The 20637-nt window shown below is 46.3% G+C and overlaps 1 protein-coding gene across 1 annotated transcript; it reads left to right on the plus strand.

Annotated features, from left to right (window-relative positions):
• Positions 1–7188: 7188 nt before the first annotated feature.
• Positions 7189–8559, plus strand: LOC119952231 (zinc finger protein 229-like; the record flags this gene model as incomplete). The annotated part of the gene is made up of 1 exon (XM_038775883.1): positions 7189–8559. A coding segment is annotated over one exon (1119 nt), but the record flags the coding sequence as incomplete, so codon positions are not given.
• Between the last annotated feature and the right edge of the window lie 12078 nt (positions 8560–20637).

A 20637-nucleotide genomic window follows, 5' to 3' on the forward strand; every position in this document is an offset into this window, starting at 1 on the left:
TGGTACAGATTAGATAAATTATTTATGGTTCTGTATTAAAGTACAATCCAATCATCTCTTCCCTTGGAGGGTTATTATCATAGAATGTACAGTGCAGAAGGAGGCCATTCGGCCCATCGCGTCTGCACCGACTCTTGGAAAGAGCACCCTACCCAAGGTCAACACCTCCCCCTATCCCAATAACCCAGTAACCCCACCCAACAAGGGCAATTTTGGACACTAAGGACAATTTATCATGGTAATCCACCTAACCTGCACATCTTTGGACTGTGGGAGGAAACCGGAGCACCCGGAGGAAACCCACGCACACATGGGGAGGATGCGCAGACTCCGCACAAAGAGTGACCCAAGCCGGAATCGAACCTGGGAGCTGTGAAGCCATTGTGCTATCCACAATGCTACCGTGCTGCCCCTATGGATTTTATTAATCCCTCCAGTGATTATTAGTCTCTGGATTTCTCGTCCACAGGGACCAGTGGGGTGTGGGGGTCATTGAATATATTCACGGATGAGTTGGATAGATTTTTAACACATTGTTATGTTTTAAATAATTTTAAAATAATTAATGCAACAGAGTAACAGAAAAAAATCATGCCAAATGGGCACAGAGCGGAACAAGAGATATTGCCAACATAAATCGAAGCAACACATTGCGGACCAGAGCCTCGAGATGAAATGCCAGATCAATTGAAGAACCATTTAACAGGTTAAAGTAGCGAGTGGGGAAAGAGGGTAAGATTATACAACAATTCAGTTTGTAAACCCAGAAATATCACAAACAGACTAACAGCATAATCAAATTAAAATGAATAACACAACATAGATGACATAGAACTCCTATAGTGCAGAAGGCCATTCGCCCCTCAAGCCTGCACTGAGCCTCAGAAAGAGCATTTCACAGAGGCCCACTCCCATCCTATCCTCGTAACACGGTGCATTGATCATGGTCAACCCACCTAACCTACACATCTTGGACACCAAGGGGAAAATTAGCATGACCAATCCATTTTCGCAGCACATCTTTGGACAGTGGGAGGAAACGGGAGCACCCGGAGGAAACAAACACAGACACAAACTCCATACAGACAGCTGCCCAAGGCTGGAATTGAACCTTGGTTCCTGGCGCTGAGGTAGTCATACTAACCACTGTACTCTACTCCCGGTCCAAGTTAAATTGAATTCACTCATGGAAAGCCCAGGAGGAGCAAGTCAGTCAAATTGGAGCCTATATATTTGAGATAGGAGTCCCATACTTGACCCAATGCATGAGACTCAGAATGAATTACAGACATTAAAAATTGCATGGAGATGCATTCCATAATCAGCCTCTGCCAGTTTTAGATCGAGGGAGAACTGACTGGTCTGCTTCTGTATTGAGCCAGATGAATGTTGGTCCCATCCTAACCCAGTCCCTTATGAACCTAAAATGAGAGGCCAATTGATGAAGCCTGATTTTCGGGAGACCCAACCCTCCCTTAGCTCTTGGTGATTGATGCTCTCTTTTGTATCTCTTTCCTCTCACCGTAAACCTATGCCCCCTAGTTCTAGACTCCTCTACCTTTGGGAAAAGATGTCAACTATATACCTTATCTATGCTCCTCATTATTTTATAGACTTCTATAAGACTTTCATGCTGCAGCTGTACATAACTCTGGTGCGGCCGCACCTGGAGTACTGTGTGCAGTTCTGGTCACCACATTATAGGAAGGATGTGGAAGCTTTGGAAAGGGTTCAGAGGAGATTTACTAGGATGTTGCCTGGTATGGAGGGAAGGTCTTACGAGGAAAGGCTCAGGGAATTGAGGTTGTTTTCGTTAGAGAGGAGAAGGCTGAGAGGTGACTTAATAGAGACATATAAGATAGTCAGAGGGTTAGATAGGGTGGACAGTGAGAGTCTTTTTCCTCGGATGGTGATGACCAACACGAGGGGACATAGCTTTAAATTGAGGGGTGATAGATATAGGACAGATATCAGAGGCAGTTTCTTTACTCAGAGAGTAGTAGGGGTGTGGAACGCCCTGCCTGCAACAGTAGCAGACTCGCCAACTTTAAGGGCATTTAAGTGGTCACTGGATAGACATATGGATGAAAATGGAATAGTGTAGGTCAGATAGGCTTCAGATGGTTTCACAGGTCGGCGCAACATCGAGGGCCGAAGGGCCCGTACTGCGCTGTAGTGTTCTATGTTCTATATAAGATCACCGCTAAGCCTCCTACACTCCAGTGAAAAAAGTCCCAGCCTATCCAGCCTTCCCTTATAACTCAGACCATCAAGTCCTGGCAGCATCCTGGTAAATCTCTTCTGCACTCTTTCTCGTTTAACAATATCCTTCCGATAATAGGGTGACCAGAACTGAACCCAGTATTCCATGTGTGATCTTACCAATGTCTTGTCCAACTTCAATAAGACATCCCAACTCCTGTATTCAATAATCTAACCAATAAAACTGAGCAGACTGACTGCCTTCTCCACCACCCTGTCCACCTGCGACTCCACCTACAAGGAGCTATGAACCTGAACCCCTGGATCTCTTTGTTCTGTAACTCTCCCCAACTCCCTCCCATTAACTTAGTAGGTCCTGCCCTGATTTGATTAATTTCCCTAATGACTCTGGTCGACAGCAGTATAGGCAGCATCTGAAGAGGGTACAACAGTCTGGGCAACACATTCAGTTCAATGAAGACGATCCTCCCTCACCATGAAATCGGAAGAGCCGACCACCGGGCAAGGTCCCACCTAATAGTCACCATCAGCTGTGGAAAGCTCTGGGGCTGGTTTAGCACACTGGGCTAAATAGCTGGCTTTTAAAGCAGACCAAGGCAGGCCAGCAGCACGGTTCAATTCCCGTACAAGCCTCCCTGAACAGGTGCTGGAATGTGGCGACTAGGGGCTTTTCACAGTAACTTCATTTGAAGCCTACTTGTTACAATAAGCAATTTTAATTTCATTTCATTTTTCATTTCAGTTGGCCCCGTATAGCTGTCTGAAAGAGGGGCCATTGACATTCCCAGGTTTTTAAATGGCATGGGGGGGCCATCTGAAAGGGAAGTTGGCAAGAGGAGGGGGCTTACCCCTCAAACCCTCCCCACTGACATAGCCTCAGATTCAGTAAAACTGATCTCGTAACCAGAGAAGCCGGTAAATCTATCCAAGACTCCAATAACGGCCGGGACTAAAACACTGGGGATCGACATCATCAGCAGCCCGTCATCTGCACACAGAGAGTGATCTTGTGCTGCCTCACCCCACCCCCCAGTCCTAATATCAGAGGATCCGATCTAATATCCTCTGGCAAGGCTCAGTGGCCAACGCAAACAGCAAGGGGGACAGAGGGCAGCCCTGCCTCGTCCCTCTCTGAAGCTCAAAATTCAACACCCTTAAACCATTGGTGATCACCGCCGCTGCCGGTCTGTGATGTAACAATTGAATCCACTCAATATAATCCTCACCCAACCCGAAGCCTCACAGCGAATACACCAGATAATTCCACTCAACTCTAGCAAAAGCTTTCTCTGCATCGAAGGAGATCAGCAGCACATCCAATCGATATTTCTGAAAGGCCTGAATCACATTCAGCAACCTTCCAACATTGTTACTGGAAAATCTTCCCGTATAAACCCAGTCTGGTCCTCCCGCACGATTGTCAGAAGATGTCCTCCAGCCTTATCGCCAAAATATAAGATCGCAGTTTCAAGTCAACATTCAAAAGAGAGATTGAGTGATGAGAGGCCAACTCCTCTGGGTCCTTGCCCACCTTCAGAATCAAAGAGATATTAGCCTCACAAAGAGTCGGTGGCAGCATCCCAGAGTCAAAAGAGTGACAATACACTCCCACCAACGGGTCCAACAACAAATCCTCAAACCCCCGATAAAACTCACACCCACAGCCATCCGGTCCCGGGGCTTTACCCGGCTGCAGCTCCTTCATGGCCTTTGGCACCTCTTCCCTAGAAATAACATAATAATCTTTTATTGTCAACAGTAGGCTTACATTAACACTGCAATGAAGTTACTGTGAAAAGCCCCAGGTCGCCACATTCCAGTGCCTGTTCGGGTTCACTGAGGGAGAATTCAGAATTCTCAGCCGTTACGGGAATTGAACCCACGCTGCTGGCCTTGTTCTGCATCACAAACCAGCTGTCTCATTAAGATTTTCTGAGGCCTCCAGAAGCTTCAGGGAAGAGAAAGAATGCTCCACACCCACCAACACATCACCAGATTGCTCAGACTTGTGGAATCCTGCATAGAACTCCCCGAATCTCTGTTTATCTCCTCCGTCTTCATGACCCTTTTCCATCCCCAAGCTGCATAGAGGGATTCACTCTAAAGTCGGCCTTTTTCTTTGTCAAACAGGCCACGTATTTGCTCGGCTTATTTCCAAACTCGTACAACTCCTACCTCACAAACGTTCAACTTTTTTCGACCCGCTGAGTAAATAGGGAGTCCAAAGCCGCTCTTGCTGCCTTAACCTCCTTCAGTAATACATTACTAGGGGGCTTCTTATAATTCTCCTCATCTTCGTCAAACAACCTCCAGACGCCGCTGGTTCTCCAGCATCCTGCGCCTTTTATTAGCAGGGTAAGGAATGATCATCCCCTGAGCATAAACTTTACACGTCTCCCACAAAATGGAGCAGGAAATACCAGGAGTCGAGTTAACCTAAAGGAAGAACTCAAACTCTTCCTGAAAGCGCAAAATAAACAAACTCAGGGAGGCTCCAAACCCCCACCTTCTTGACCTGGGGGTGAGCCCTCGAGCAAAAGCTCCAGACAAACAGAGGAAGGTCTGTGATTACGATGCTCCCTGTGGTGCAAGTGGACACCAGGTGTAGGATCGTCCTCGGCACAAAAAAGCTGTTGATTCTGGTATGGCATTGCTGTGGGGCTGGAAAGAAGGTAAAATCTCCGCTCCTCGGGTGCAAAGTTCTCTAAACATCCACATAACCGACCTCCTCACTGATCCCGGACCAGACCCCAACAGTGGCTCGGAGACTGGACACAAACCCCAATATTTTATTTGTGTTTTGTCAGACTGTGAGGAAAGGATACCTCACTCCAGGAGTGATTTCACAAAAAATAGGGCCATGCTATATGGAAACAATCTTTATTACTGACACAATATTAAAATATATTTGACATCACACCAGAAAACAGCTGACAATTAGCCCTTAAACCTTGCTAATCAATACAGTGAATATAGTAACCCTTAACTGCTACCTTTATTCCCACTCAAACAACAAAAACACCATCTCGGCTCTCAATCCACCGTTAAACACAGTTAGCCCACAGCAATATCTGCTTTGCACAGATGTTCTTTGAGAAAGAGAGATCTTGTGTCACCGCTTTAAAGACAAGATCTCAATCCTGTCAGAACCATGAAGAAACTTGGGAAGCTCGCCTTCTGATGACACTATAAGACCATAAGACATAGGAGTGGAAGTAAGGCCATTCGGCCCATCGAGTCCACTCCGCCATTCAATCATGGCTGATGGGCATTTCAACTCCACCTACCAGCATTCTCCCCGTAGCCCTTAATTCCTCGCGACATCAAGAATTTATCTATCTCTGCCTTGAAGCCATTTAGCGTCCCGGCCTCCACTGCAGTCCGCGGCAATGAATTCCACAAGCCCACCACTCTCTGGCTGAAGAAATGTCTCCGCATTTCTGTTCTGAATTTACCCCCTCTAATTCTAAGGCTGTGCCCACGGGTCCTCGTCTACTCGCCTAACGGAAACAGTTTCTTTGCGTCCACCCTTTCTAAGCCATGTATTATCTTGTAAGTTTCTATTAGATCTCCCCTTAACCTTCTAAACTCCAATGAATACAATCCCAGGATCCTCAGCCGTTCATCATATGTTTCACAGGCCTGTATAATTACAGGCCTGGGATGAAAACTATCCCTCGGCCTCAAAGACAGGATCCGATGTCCTTTCTAATTTGAAATACCCAGGCTTCACATCCAGCTGGAGAAAACGGGGTAGCCGATCCTCGAAGCACCTAACGGGAGCCTCACCCTCCACACCTTCTGGCAGGTAGACTACTTAGATGTTCTTTCTCTGACCCTCGGTTCTCCAAGTCTTCCAGGAGTCCACCACATCACTCAGCCAGTTTTCCAAGGATTGAATTCTTGCCTCTGCCGAGGAGGCATCTTGCCCAACGTCCAGGATTCTCTCCTCCGGATCATCGAGCCTCTTCATGGTGTTTTACAGCTCGGCCTCATGAGCTCACAGATATTGAGTCAGCTCACTCAGCCTCTGGTCAATAACACGGCGAATCTCGCTGACATAGATTGGCCAATGATCTCACAGAATAGAGAAGCAGGCTCGATGGGCCGAATGGCCGACTGCAGCTCGTATTTGTTATGGTCTCTGTGCCCAGGATAGGAAGCAGTGAGCATGGATCTGTCAATCAGCCTGAATCAGCACCTTCAGGAGAATTGGGAGGGCGAATATTAGATAGATAGATAGAGAACTACAGCACAGAACAGGCCCTTCGCCCACGATTTTGTGCCGAACTTTTGTCCGAGGTTAATCATAGAATTTTGGACACTAAGGGCAATTTAACATGGCCAATCCACCCAACCTGCACATCTTTGGACTGATACAGCAGAGTGAGAATGGAGGGAGAGTGTGTGGGATGGAGATTTACACCTTTTGGGGAATGAGAGAGGAAAGAATGTTTCAGAGAAACTAAAATGGTCTGTTCTGAATTTCTATCCTGTACTGACAGTGATGTCTTTTGTAAATTGTTTTTACAGGATATTAGAAGTGGAGGAATTACAGACAGAAATCTCAAACATCACGTCTCAATCTGACTGAGTCTCTCAATTCCTTGGAACTGAATATCACCAGAGTTTGAATCGAGAAAGAGAAATTATTGTCTTTTCTGTATGCTTCAAAACATCAGTGTGACTGGAAAAGCACCGAGACACACACACCCGAGTGACAGTGTTCCAGAGCACTGACTGTGGAAAGAGCTTTAAACAATTACACAGCCTGGAAAACATCACACCATTCACAGCGAGGAGAGACCGTACACGTGTTCTGTGTATGGACGAGGCTTCAACTGATTGTCCAACCTGGAGAGACATGAGGAGACCCAAAACATGGAGAAACCGTGGAAATGTGGGGACTGTGGGAAGGGATTCAGAGTCCCGTCGGAGCTGGAAATTCATCGACGCAGTCACACTGGGGAGAGGCCATTCACCTGCTCTCAGTGTGAGAAGGGATTCACTGAGTTATCCAGCCTGAAGAAACACCAGCGAGTTCACACAGGGGAGAGGCCGTTCACCTGCTCTCAGTGTGAGGAGGGATTCACTCTGTTATCCAACCTGCAGAGACACCAGCGACTTCACACTGGGGAGAGGCCGTTCACCTGCTCTCAGTGTGAGAAGGGATTCACTACTTCATCGAGCCTGCGGATACACGAGCGACTTCACACTGGGGAGACGCCATTCACTTGCTCTCAGTGTGAGAAGAGATTCACTTCTTTCAGGAGCCTGCGGATACACCAGCGACTTCACACTGGGGAGAGGCTGTTCACTTGCTCTCAGTGTGAGAAGGGATTCACTCTGTTATCCAGCCTGCAGATACACCAGCGGGTTCACACTGGGGAGAGGCCGTTCACCTGCTCTCAGTGTGAGAAGGGATTCACTACTTCATCGAGCCTGCGGATACACCAGCGAGTTCACACTGGGGAGAGGCCGTTCATCTGCTCTCAGTGTGAGAAGGGATTCACTACTTCATCGAGCCTGCGGATACACCAGCGCGTTCACACTGCGGAGAGGCAATTCACCTGCTCTCAGTGTGAGAAGGGATTCACTACTTCATCGAGCCTGCGGATACACCAGCGAGTTCACACTAGGGAAAGGCCATACACCTGCTCTCAGTGTGAGAAGGGATTCAGTACTTCATCGAGCCTGCGGATACACCAGCGCGTTCACACTGAGGAGAGGCCGTTCACCTGCTCTCAGTGTGAGAAGGGATTCACTACTTCATCGAGCCTGCGGATACACCAGCGCGTTCACACTGAGGAGAGGCCGTTCACCTGCTCTCAGTGTGAGAAGGGATTCACTACTTCATCGAGCCTGCGGATACACCAGCGAGTTCACACTAGGGAAAGGCCATACACCTGCTCTCAGTGTGAGAAGCGATTCACTCAGTTATCCAACCTGCAGACACACCAGCGAGTTCACACTGGGGAGAAGCCGTTCACCTGCTCTCAGTGTGAGAAGGGATTCACTACTTCATCGAGCCTGCGGATACACCAGCGAGTTCACACTGGGGAGAAGCCATTAACCTGCTCTTAGTGAGAGAAGGGATTCAGATATCCATACACCCTGCAGGAACACTAGTGAGTTCACACCTGGAAGAAGCCATTCACCTGCTCTGAGCTGGGGAGACATTCAATGATCCGTCCCAACTACAGAGACACTCCGTAGGCAAGTTAATTCTGGGGAGAGACCATTCATCTGCTCTCAATGTGGGGCGGGGTTTTGTGATTCATCACACCTGTTGTGACTCCAACAAGTTCACAATAAATTCCAGATGTTGGCTCCGTTGTTATTGTTTCTGCTCTCACTGACATCCAGGACTGCATTTTGTTCATTCTGACATCTGATGAATGGTGATGATTGGAGGGTTTCTTTCTGCTGGACTGGCCGGTCTAACACCTCTGCCTCCGGTGGGCTGACCATTTTTGAGGCTCGTTGCGATTACCTGGTTCCAAGTTTGACGAGGAGCACGGAATGAAAAGGTGTTTGCACGTTGGAAGAAATTTTTTTCCCAAAGCAGCCACATTGCCATGAAGATGGGCTATTGTGGTTACAGGGTTCTTTTGTCTAATTTATCTGAGTGTTTCTCGCAGAAGGAAACTGTCATGGTTTGAGCGGCAAGTTGTCTGGGGTAGATTGGGAAATTACAATAAACATTTCACTGAAAGTGGCAACGCAGGTAGATAAGGTAGCTAAGAAGGCAGACGGCATGCTTGTCTTCATTGGTCGGGGCATTGAGTATAAAAATTGGCAAGTCATGCTGCAGCTGTACAGAACCTTAGTTAGGCCACACGTGGAATATTGCCGACAATTCTGGTCGTCACATTCCCAAAAGGATGTGGGGGTTTGTTGAGATTACAGAGGAGGTTTACCAGGATGTTGCCTGGCCTGGAGGGGATTAGCTATGAGGAGAGGTTGGATAAACTTGGATTGTTTTCACTCGAGCGACGGAGGTTGAGGGACGACCTGATAAAAGTTTACAAAATTATGAGTGGCACGGACAGAGTGGATAGTCAGAAGCTTTTTCCCAGGTTGGAAAAGTCAATTACCAGGTGACATAGGTTTAAGGTGCGAGGGGCAAAGTTTAGAGGAGATGTGTGAGGGAGGTGTTTTACACAAGAGGGTGGTGAGTGCCTGGAACTCACTGCCGGAGGAGGTGGTGGAAGCAGGTACGATAGTGACGTTTAAGAGACATCTTGACGAATCAATGAATAGGATGGGAATAGACGGATACAGACCCTGGAAGCACAGAAGGTTTTAGTTTAGACAGACATCATGATCCGAGCAGGCTTGGTGGGCCGAAGGGCCTGTTCCTGTGCTGTACTGTCCTTTGTTATTTGTTGTTCTTTGTATGATGATAGACAGACAGGCAACCACAAGCATTTTATTTACATAAAATATGGATTTCTTTAAGAAGCAAAAGTTAAACAGCAAAAGTGAAGCTATCGTGGCTGACAAGAAAAGTTAAAGATTTCATTAGATCAATGGAGGAGACTTATAAAGTGGCCAAAATAGTAGTGAGCCTGAGGATTGGGAACTTGTTTTCGAATTCAGCAAAGGAGGACCAAGAAACGGATAAAGAGAAAACAGAATATGAGAGCAAACTGGGGAGAACTGGAAACGCTCCTATAGCAATGTGAAAAGGAAAAGATTAGCAAAGACCAATGTGGGTCCATTCCAGGCAGAGACAGGAGAGTTTATAATGGGGAATAAGGAAATGGCAGAAACTAAACAATGTGTGTCTGTCTTCACGGAGGAAGATACAGAAATTTCCCCCAAACATGAGACTACCAAGGGACTAGTGAGCATGAGGAACTGAAAGAGATTAGTATTAGTGAAAAAGTAGTTCTGGAGAAATTAATAGGATTGAAAGTTAATAAATCCCCAAAAGCTGCTGCTCTACATCCCAGCGTGTTGAAAGAGGTGGCTGTAGAGATAGTGGATACATCGGTGATCATCTTTCACAATTCTATAGATTCTGGAATGGTTCCTGCAGATTGGAAGGTGGTAAATGTAACCCCACTATTTAAGGAGGGAGAGAGAAAACGGGGAACCACAGACCCATTAGCCTGACATCAGTAGGAGGGAAAATGCTACAATCTATTATAAAGGATGTGATAACATACGGATCAGGAGTAGGCCACTCGGCCCCTCGAGCCTGTTCCACCATTCAATAAGTTCAAGGCTGATCTGTTTGAAACCTCAATTCCACAGAGATCCCTGAGAAAATAAATCTTGCGAGATAGTAATAATATTCTTTATTATTATAATAATCTTTATAATTGTCACAAGTAGGCTTACATTAACACTGCAATGAAGCTTTTGTGAAAGTCCCCTAGTCGCCACACTCCGGTACCTGTTCATGTACACAGAGGGAGAAGTCTTTTGGGAATTTGGGAGGAAACCTGAGCACCCGGAGGAAACCGACGCAGTTTTGGGGAGAACGTGGAGACTCCGCACAGACAGTGACCCAAGCCGGGAATTGAACCCAAGTCCCTGGAGCTGTGAAACAACAGTGGTAACCACCATGTGCCTCCATGCCGCTGTGTCAGTTGTGGGGAACAAGGAAATGGCAGAGGAATTAAACAGATATTTTGCATCAGTCTTTATGGTGGAAGATACTTTGAATATCTCATTAATACTAAAGAATACGAATGGAGCAATTAAATACCATCGCTGCAGGAGTTGTATTGGACAAACTAATGGGGATCAGATAAGTCCCCTGAATGGCTGCATCCTAGGATCCTAAAAGAAATGGCTGCAGAGATAGTGGATGCATTGATTGTGATTTTCCAAAAATCCTTGGATTCTGGAGAAGTACCAGAGGATTGGAAAACTACCAATGTGGCAACCCCCTGATTCAGAATGAGAGGGAGGCAAAAAACGAGACACTATAGGACGATTAGCCTAACATTTATTGTTGAAAAAAATGTTGGAATGAATTATTAGGAAGTAATAGGAGCACATTCAGAAAATCATAATCTAATCAAGCAGAGTCAGCATAGCTTCATGAAAGGGAAACCGTGTCTGACTAATTTATCAGAGTGTTTCAAGGAAGTCTCAACCAGGGTGGATAGAGGGGGACCAGTAGATGTGTTGGATTTAAACTTCCAGAAGGTCTTTGACAAGGTACCTCACAAAACATTAACATGAGATAAGAACCCATGGAGTTGAAAGTAGTATATTGACACGGATAGAGAATTGGCTAATGAGCAGGAAACAGCGAGTGGGGATAAGGGCCGGGATTCTCCCCTACCCAGCGGGGCAGGGGGTTCCGGAGTGGTGTGAACCTCTCCGGTGTCGGGCCTCCCCAAAGGTGCGGAATTCTCTGCACCTTTAGGGGCTAGGCCCGCCCCTGAGTCGTTTCCGCTTGGCTGGCCAGCGCGAACGGCGTTTGGCGCCCCGCCAGCCGGTGGAAGTCCGCGCATGTGCCGGAGCGTCAGCGGCTGCTGACGTTAACCCGGCGCATACGCAGGGGGGGGGGGGGGGGGGGTCTCTTCTGCCTCTGCCATGGTGGAGACCGAGGCGGAAGAAAAAGAGTGCCCCCACGGTACAGGCCCGCCCGCCGATGGGCCCCGATCACGGGCCAGTCCACCTTGGGGGCACCCTCCGGGGCCAGATCCCCCCCCCCCCCCCCAGGAACCCGGCGGCCGCCTTTGCCGCCAATCCCGCCAGCACCAGACGTGGTTTAATCCACACCAGTGGGAAAGTCTTGCCAGCGGTGGGACTTCGGCCCATCGCGGGCCGGGAATCGCTGCGGGAGGCCTGTTGACCGGCGCAGCGCGATCCCCGCCGATTCCCGGGTGGTGGAGAATTCGGGCCACGGCGGGGCCGGGATTGAGGCCGGATCCGGGCAATTCTCCGACCCTGCGGGGGGGGGGGGGTTGGAGAATCCTGCCCAAGGGGTTCTTTTTGAGTTTGGTGACCTGTAACCAGTGGGGTTCCACAGGGATCAGTGCTGGGATCGCAACTGTGTACAATTTATATTAATGACTTGGAGGAAGGAAGCCCAAATTTGCAGACAACACAAAAATAGGTGGAAAGGCAAGTTGCGAGGGGGATACAAACAGTTTGTAAAGAGATATTGAGAGGTTAAGCAAGTGGACAAAAAGTTGCCACATGGAGCATAATGTGGGAAATGTGAAGTTCATTTTGGAAGGGAGAACAAAAGAACAGTATTATTTAAATGGAGAAAAGCTGCAGCACAAAGGGACTCGGGGGAACTTGTGCAGGAAACACAGGAAGCTAGCAGACAGGTGCAGCAGGTAATCAGGAAGCTAATGGAATGTTGGCCCTGATTCCAAGGGGGTTGGAGTATAAGAATCGGGAAGTCTTGCAGCTGTACACGGTGCTGGTGACACCACATCTGGAGAACTGAGAGCAGTTTTGATCCCCTTATGTAAGGAAATATATTATTTCATTGGAGGAGGTTTAGAGAAGGTTCACTGTGATGATCCCAGGTATGGGGCAGCGCGGTAGCCTTGTGGATAGCACAATCGCTTCACAGCTCCAGGGTCCCAGGTTCGATTCTGGCTTGGGTCACTGTCTGTGCGGAGTCTGCACATCCTCCCCGTATGTGCGTGGGTTTCCTCCGGATGCTCCGGTTTCCTCCCACAGTTCAAAGATGTGCAGTTAGGTGGATTGGCCATGATAAATTGCCCTTAGTGTCCAAAATTGCCCTTAGTGTTGGGTGGGGTTACTGGGTTATGGGGATAGGGTGGAGGTGTTAACCTTGGGTAGGGTGCTCTTTCCAGGAGCCGGTGCAAACTCGATGGGCCGAATGGCCTCCTTCTGCACTGTAAATTCTATGTAATATCTATGGAGGGATTGTCTTCGGGGCAAAGGTTAAACAGGTTGGGACTCTACTCATTGGAATTTAGAACAATGAGAGGTGATCTCATTGAAACAGACAGGATTCTTAAGGAGCTTCACAGGGTAAATGCTGAGAGGATGTTTCCCTTCATGGGAAAATCTAGGACCAGAGGGCATGGTCTCAGAATAAAGAGATGTCAATTTAAGACTGAGATGAGGAGGAATTTCTTCTCAGAGTCTTTGGAACAGTGAGAATTGAGGGGACAGAGTCCTTGTGTATATTTAAGGCTGAGATAGATTCTTGATCAGTGAGGGAACCAGTGATTATGGGGAAAGGGCAGGAAAGTGAACGTGTGAAATGTCAGATCAGCTGTGATCCTATTGAAAGATGGAACAGGCTGGAAGGACCGAATGGCCTACTCCTGTTCCTATTACGTCTGGTCTCAGTATGGTCTTATTCCCGCCTACCCTCCCTTTAACTTTCACCCTCTTGCTTTTCAAGAATCTATCCAGCCTGCCTTCAAAATATTCAAAGTCTCAACTTCCACTGCCCTTTGAGGAAGAGAGTTCCAAAGACTCCCAACCCTCTGCCTTAAATGGGCACGTTATTACTTTTAAAGTGACTCCAATTTCTAGATTCTTCCACAAGAGGAAACATCCTTTCCACATCCACCCTGTCAAGGCCCCTCAGGATCTTATACGGTTCAATCAAGTCACCTAAACTCCATCGGACACAAGCCCAGCCTGTCCAATCATTCCTCATAAGACCAGCCTCCAATTCCAGGTATGAGTCCAGTAAACCTTCTCTGAACTGCTTCCAACACATTGACATCATCCCTTAAATGAGAGCAATACTGTACACAGTGCTCCAGATGTGGTCTCACTAATGTCCTGTATAACTGAAGCATAACCTCCCTACTTTTGTATTCAATTCCCCCACAATAAACAATAACATTCTATTAGCTTTCCTAATTACTTGCTGTACCTGTGTACTCGCCTTTTGTGATTCATGATCTTGGACACTCAGATCCCTCTGAGTCTCAGAGCTCTGCAATCTCTCACCGTTTAGATAATAAGCTTTTTTATTCTTCTGGCCAACATGGACAATCGCACATTTTCCCATGTTCTCCATTTGACAGACCTTATTCCACTCATTTAAAATATACCTTTTTAACCTCCTTATGTCCTCTTCACAATTGACTTTCCTGCTTATCATTGTACTCGTGGAACATAGGAGCAGGAGTTGGCCATTCAGCCCGTCGAGCCTGCTCCACCATTCAATACGATCATGGCTGATCATCCACTTCAATGCCTTTTCCCCCACACTATCCCCATATCCCTTTGTGTTATTGGGATTTAGAAATCTGTCAGCCTCTGCTTTAAACACACTCAATGACTGAGCTCCCACAGCCCTCTGGGATAGAGAATTCCAAAGATTCACAACTTGTGGATCTCTGTATATCAAACCATTGCCCTGTTCTTTCCCCGAATCCCTGTCAGCTTATTTCCCTCAAAAGTCAATCCAATTTCCTTTGGGAAACATTCCATCATCTCTGCTTCTACCCCCCTCATAGGAAGTGGGTTCCAGGTATTTCCCATTTTCTTCAAATGCAAATGAGTCAGAGAGCACAGAAAGAGGCCACTCTGTCCATCATTCCCATGCTAGTTCTTTGAATGAACTATCTAATTAGTCCCATCGCCCGGCAAGCTTCTTTTCCTCCAGAATCTGTCCAGTTCCCTTGTGAAAGTTGCTGTTGAATTTACTTCCTGCACCTTTGCCAGGCAGTGAATCCCAACAACTTATTTTGTTTTTAAATCTAATAATTTCACAATATGCTGTGTTTGGATTTTCACTGAGGATTTGAAATGGAGAGAAAGACACGGTTGTTGCACAAAATCAAGACTCAGTCTCTATGAGTGATCTTCATGAAAGCAGAGTGAGTTGGGGGAGGAGATTGAGGAGGGGACGTGGGAAGATACCCTCAGGAGGGTGAACTCTTGATCTTTGTGCACGAGGCTTAGCCTCATACAGTTTAAGGTACTGCATAGGGCACACATGACCGGGACCAGGATGAGCCGGTTTTTTGGGAGTGAGGACAGGTGTATTAGGTGCTCAGGGAGCCCAGCAAATCATACCCATATGTTCTGGGCATGCCCAGCGCTGGAGGAATTTTGGATGGGCGTAGCGAGGACGGTGTCGAGGGTGGTAGGATCCAGAGTCAATCCAGGCTGGGGGTTTGCAATATTTGGGATTATGGAGGAGCCGGGAGTGCAGGAGGCAAAAGAGGCCGGTATTCTGGCCTTTGTGTCCCTGGTAGCCCGGAGGAGGATGATTCTTCAGTGGAAGGATGCGAGGCCCCCAAGCGTGGAGGCCTGGATCAACGACATGGCGGGGTTTATTAAATTGGAAAGGGTGAAATTTGCTTTGAGGGGGTCGGTGCAAGGGTTTTTTAGGTGGTGGCAACCGTTCCTAGACTTCCTGGCAGAACGGTAGACAATGGTCATCAGCAGCAGCAACTGCGGGGGGGAGGGTTCTATTTTAGTTTTGTTGTTCTATACTGGGGGATCTGAGGGGGTGTACATATTTGCTATGTTTGCTTTGTGTTTTGACGGGTGTTAATTTATTATTTATGTACAGGGGAGGGGGGTACTGTGGTGTTTTGTTTTGTATTTAATTCTATGGGGTTCTTTTTCCATTCTGTTGTTGATATTTTGTGAAAACTTTAATAAAAATTATTTTTAAAAAAATGAATGGGCAGAGTGTGAAATACCCAGGTTTGCGGTGCCAGTGTGGCAGTGCCAAGGTGCACACGTTCCAGGGGCTGGGCTGGGGGACCACCCTGCCTTAACCACTCAGGGGCCTCCAATGGCGCGGGAACCCCTCAGGTACCGTGACGCCTGGCCCATGTCTGTGTGGGCCAATACTAATCGGCATCCATGTGACCAACTGGGGAGTCAATTAAATCATGGGAGGCCGATTTTGAACTCCCCTGTGATCTAACTGCCGCAGTTGGATTTGCGCCTTGCGCATCGTGGCCATTAGATCGTGCCCTGATTCTCATTTGCTGTAAAAATGTAAAAGCTTAATTGCTGTGTATGTAAAGAATGTGCAATGAGGATAAATGTACTGGCAAGAGAGACCTTCAAGCTCTGATTAGCCTCAAGTTTACTGTTTGAATAAAAGATTGTATAGAATCAGATAAGTGGATAGTATGAAACAGTTCTATTTTATTCCTGTCTAAGATAATGAGAGATGGTGGTGCCAGTAATTGGGGATCCAATTAAATTAATCCAGTGACCAAATTGACCAATTGTCATGTTACAACAGGCCCAACTCTGACGTGAGGTAATGGTCACTTTGGGGATAAAAGTAGAGGTTCCGAAGGTCTTCCTTGCTGGCCAAGTACTGAATATTCCCGAGGCTGAGTTCCAAGGAAATTACTGTCCAAGAAGGAGCCAGACTCCCGAGGCTGAATTCCACAAGAATTACTGTCAAAGAAGGAGCCAAAGAGGGTTACGCTTCTACAGACTGACTTTTCCAACTTCATGTGGGTGATCAATGTCTTAAAGTTGTTCAGTAAACCTTTTTCATTTCATAAACTTATTTTTAAATTATCCAGAGAATTCAGCCTTTGTCTTAATTGGTTAATTTATTAAATGGTAAGTTGGGGTGGCTGAAAATAATTAAGTTCCAGAAAACAAGATCAGATAACATAAACCTTCAAGTACTTGCATTTCTGTAGCACCTTTCACAACCACAGGACATCCCAAAGTGCTTTACAGCCAATGAAGTACTTTTGAAGTGCAGTCATTGTTGTAATGTAGGAAACGCAGCAGCCAATTTACACACAGCAAGATCCCACACACAGCAATGTGATAATGAGCAGATGATCTGTTTTTAGTGCTGCTGATTGACGGATAAATATTGACCAGGACACTCGGGATAACTCCCCTGCTCTTCTTCAAAATAGTGGCTGTGGGAACTTTTACACCCACCTGAGAGGGACAGACAGGGCCTCAGTTTAACATCTTTGAAAGAAGGCTGTTCTGACAGGGCAGCACTCCCTCAGTGCTGGGATGAGGAATGTTGGAACTGGTTTTTGTCCACAGGTCCCTGACTGGGTCTTAACCTTCTGATTCAGTGGTGAGAGAGCTGCCGACTGAGCCATGGCGCACATTAGCTAGAAAGGAAAAGTTATACCATAAAACCCTCTATCCTTTGCCTCCGATGCCTAAATCTAATAATTAAAAAGCAGTATAAATAACATATTTGACTGACAATTGTTGAAGCGTTGATTTAGAGCCACAAGTTTTGACTTTCCACTTGCTCCTCGGGCATCTTTCTGTCTCTATTGCTCATGTCAATGACAGCCAGACGATGAAGCTGAGGCTGTATTTAGCTGAGAATAACGGGGCCTGGGCACCAATAGAGAGACGGGAAAGTGCTGGAGGACTGACTGGGAAATGGGCCTCCAACCAATTGATACATCGGTCACTATTCCGATTCCAGACCAGAGGCTGGGATACTGGACCAAACCCCCAATGTTTCAGTTTATTTGTCAGACTGCGGAAAGAATGATTCGCTGGAGGAGTGATCGCATGAAGAAATAGAGCTTGGTTATTTTTAAAATAAAACTTTATTGTGGCTACAATATTAAACATTTTAACTTCAGCCCCAAAAACAACAGCTTACAATTACCCATTTAAACATCACTACTCAATCTGCCATTAAACAACAGGAAAAGAAAGATACAGCTCTCAATCTATCTTACTGTGTGAGAATTGTGGACCCAGAATTCAACTCCTCTCTCCAAATCTTTCTGCAAAAACTGCTCTCTAAACATTTTTAAAATGTCTTTCTGCCTTCCTTGGTTCCACCCAGCAATGACCTCATCTCCCCAAGCTGGAAAACAAATGATCTCTGCCGGCTGCAAAGAACATTAATTCCACAAGTACTTTCCCAGTCAAACCACAGTCCATTAGCCCAGACTGAAAAACACATTCCTTTAACAATTTCACCTTCTGGCTACTAAAAACACCCAGGTCCTGCAAAACAGGATTCTTCTGTAAAATTAAAAAAAGGACCACTGCAGTGAATCACACTCTAACCCCACGCTTTTAACCTTTACATTGCCTAATACACTTATAATCGAATTTTCCTAAAATCTTCCAATCATCATCCCCCCCCGCCCTTTTAAAAAAATGAATCAGCTATTTACGCAGGTGGCTTTGTTTTTCTAAAAACATTTTTCATTTGAAACATTTCTTATGATTACATGCAACTTATACTCTGTAATATCATTTTACATGTTTCAACAATCAAACATACATGTGAGTGTAGTGAGTATAGTCCATTTTAGTCTTCTCACATGTCACAGTCACAAGCATAAATTTACCAACTTCTAGATTTCCAAAGACCGGGGTGGCCTCCAAGATTACACAAGAAAAGCTTCAACAATTCAGTGATATGTAGTTGCCTGGCTCTGACTGCAGAATTCTTCACTTGATGGTAAGACAGGTTGCTATCGATGCTGCAGCATTCATCATCTGTTCTTCACATTTATCAGCTGCTTTGTATTCTGTGTCTGTTGAGGATAGCCAAAAATAATTGGCAACAGATGCAGATGAGATGTTTCCCCTGGTTGGGGAGTCTGGAACCAGGGGACACAATTTCAAAATAAGGGAGAAGCCACTTAGGGCCGGTCTCCGAGGAGACATTTCTTTACTCAGAGGATTGTGAATCTTTGGAATTCTCTACCCCAGAGGGCTGTGGGAGCTCAGTCATTGAGTGTGTTTAAAGTAGACTCACAGACTTCGAAATACCAATAACACAAAGGGATATGGGGATAGTGTGGGGGAAAAGCATTGAAGTGGATGATCAGCCATGATTGTATTGAATGGTGGAGCAGGCTTGACGGGCTGAATGGCTAAGTCCTGCTCCTATGTTCCAATTATACAAAGATAGGAAGGAAAGTAAATTGTGAAGAGGACATAAGGAGACTAAAGTGATATAGGTAGGTTAAGTGAGTGGGGAAAAAATCTGTCAAATGGAGAATCATGTGGGAAAAGGTGTAATTATCCATCTGGGTAGAAAGAATAAAACATGCTTATTATCTAAACGGTGAGAGATTGCAGAGCTCTGAGACTCAGAGGGATCTGGGTGTCCAAGAGCATGAATCACAAAAGGCGAGTTTACAGGTACAGCAAGTAATTAGGAAAGCTAATAGAATGTTATTGTTTATTGTGAGGGGAATTGAATACAAAAGTAGGGAGGTTATGCTTCAGTTATACAGGACATTGGTGAGGCCACATCTGGAGCACTATGTACAGTATTATTCTCATTTAAGGATTGAAGTCAATGTGTTGGAAGCAGTTCAGAGAAGGTTTACTGGACTCATACCTGGAATTGGAGGCTGGTCTTATGAGGAATGATTGGACAGGCAGGGCTTGTGTCCGATGGAGTTTAAGTGACTTGATTGAACCGTATAAGGTCCTGAGGGGCCTCGACAGGGTGGATGTGGAAAGGATGATTCCACTTGTGGGAGAATCTAGAAATTGGAGTCACTTGAAAAATAATAACTTGTCCATTTAAGGCAGAGGAGAACTTTTTTCTCTCAGAGGGTTGGGAGTCTTTGGAACTCTCTTCCTCAAAGGGCAGTGGAAACAAAGTCTTTGAATATTTTGAAGGCAGAGCTGATAGATTTTTGGGAAGCAAGGGGGTGAAAGGTTGTTGGGTAGTCGGCGAGAATGTGGATTTGAGGTTACAATCAGATCAACCGTGAACATATTGAATGGTGGAGCAGGCTCGAGGGGCCGAGTGGCCTACTCCTGTTCCTAATTTGTATGTTATCACATCCTTTATAATAGATTGTAGCAATTTTCCTCCTACTGATATCAGGCTAATGGGTCTGTGGTTCCCTGTTTTCTCTCTCTCTCCTTAAATAGTGGGGTTACATTTACCACCTTCCAATCTACAGGAACCATTCCAGAATCTACAGAATACTGAAAGATGATCACCAATGTATTCACTATCTCTACAGCCACCTCTTTCAACACTCTGGGATGTAGCGCATCAGCTTTTGGGGATTTGTTAACTTTCAACCATATTAATTTCTCCAGTACTACTTTTTCACTAATACGAATCTCTTTCAGTTCCTCGTGCTCACTGGTCCCTTGGTTCTCTGGTGTTTCATAGAATTTACAGTGCAGAAGGAGGCCATTCGGCTCATCGGGTCTGCACCGGCTCTTGAAAAGAACACCCTACCCAAGCCTACACCTCCACCATATCCCCACAACACAGCAACCCCACCCAACAGTAAGGGCAATTCTGGGCACTAAGGGCAATTTATCATGGCCAATCCACCTAACCTGCACATCTTTGGACTTTGGGAGGAAACCGGAGCACCCTGGAGGAAACCCACGCACACACGGCGAGGATGTGCAGACTCCGCACAGACAGTGACCCAAGCCGGAATCGAACCTGGGACCCTGGAGCTGTGAAGCGATTGTCCTATCCACAATGCTACTGTGCGTTTCTAGGACAATTTCTGTATC

Source organism: Scyliorhinus canicula, chromosome 17 (genome assembly GCF_902713615.1).
Source record: "Scyliorhinus canicula chromosome 17, sScyCan1.1, whole genome shotgun sequence".
Lineage (NCBI taxonomy): Eukaryota > Metazoa > Chordata > Chondrichthyes > Carcharhiniformes > Scyliorhinidae > Scyliorhinus > Scyliorhinus canicula.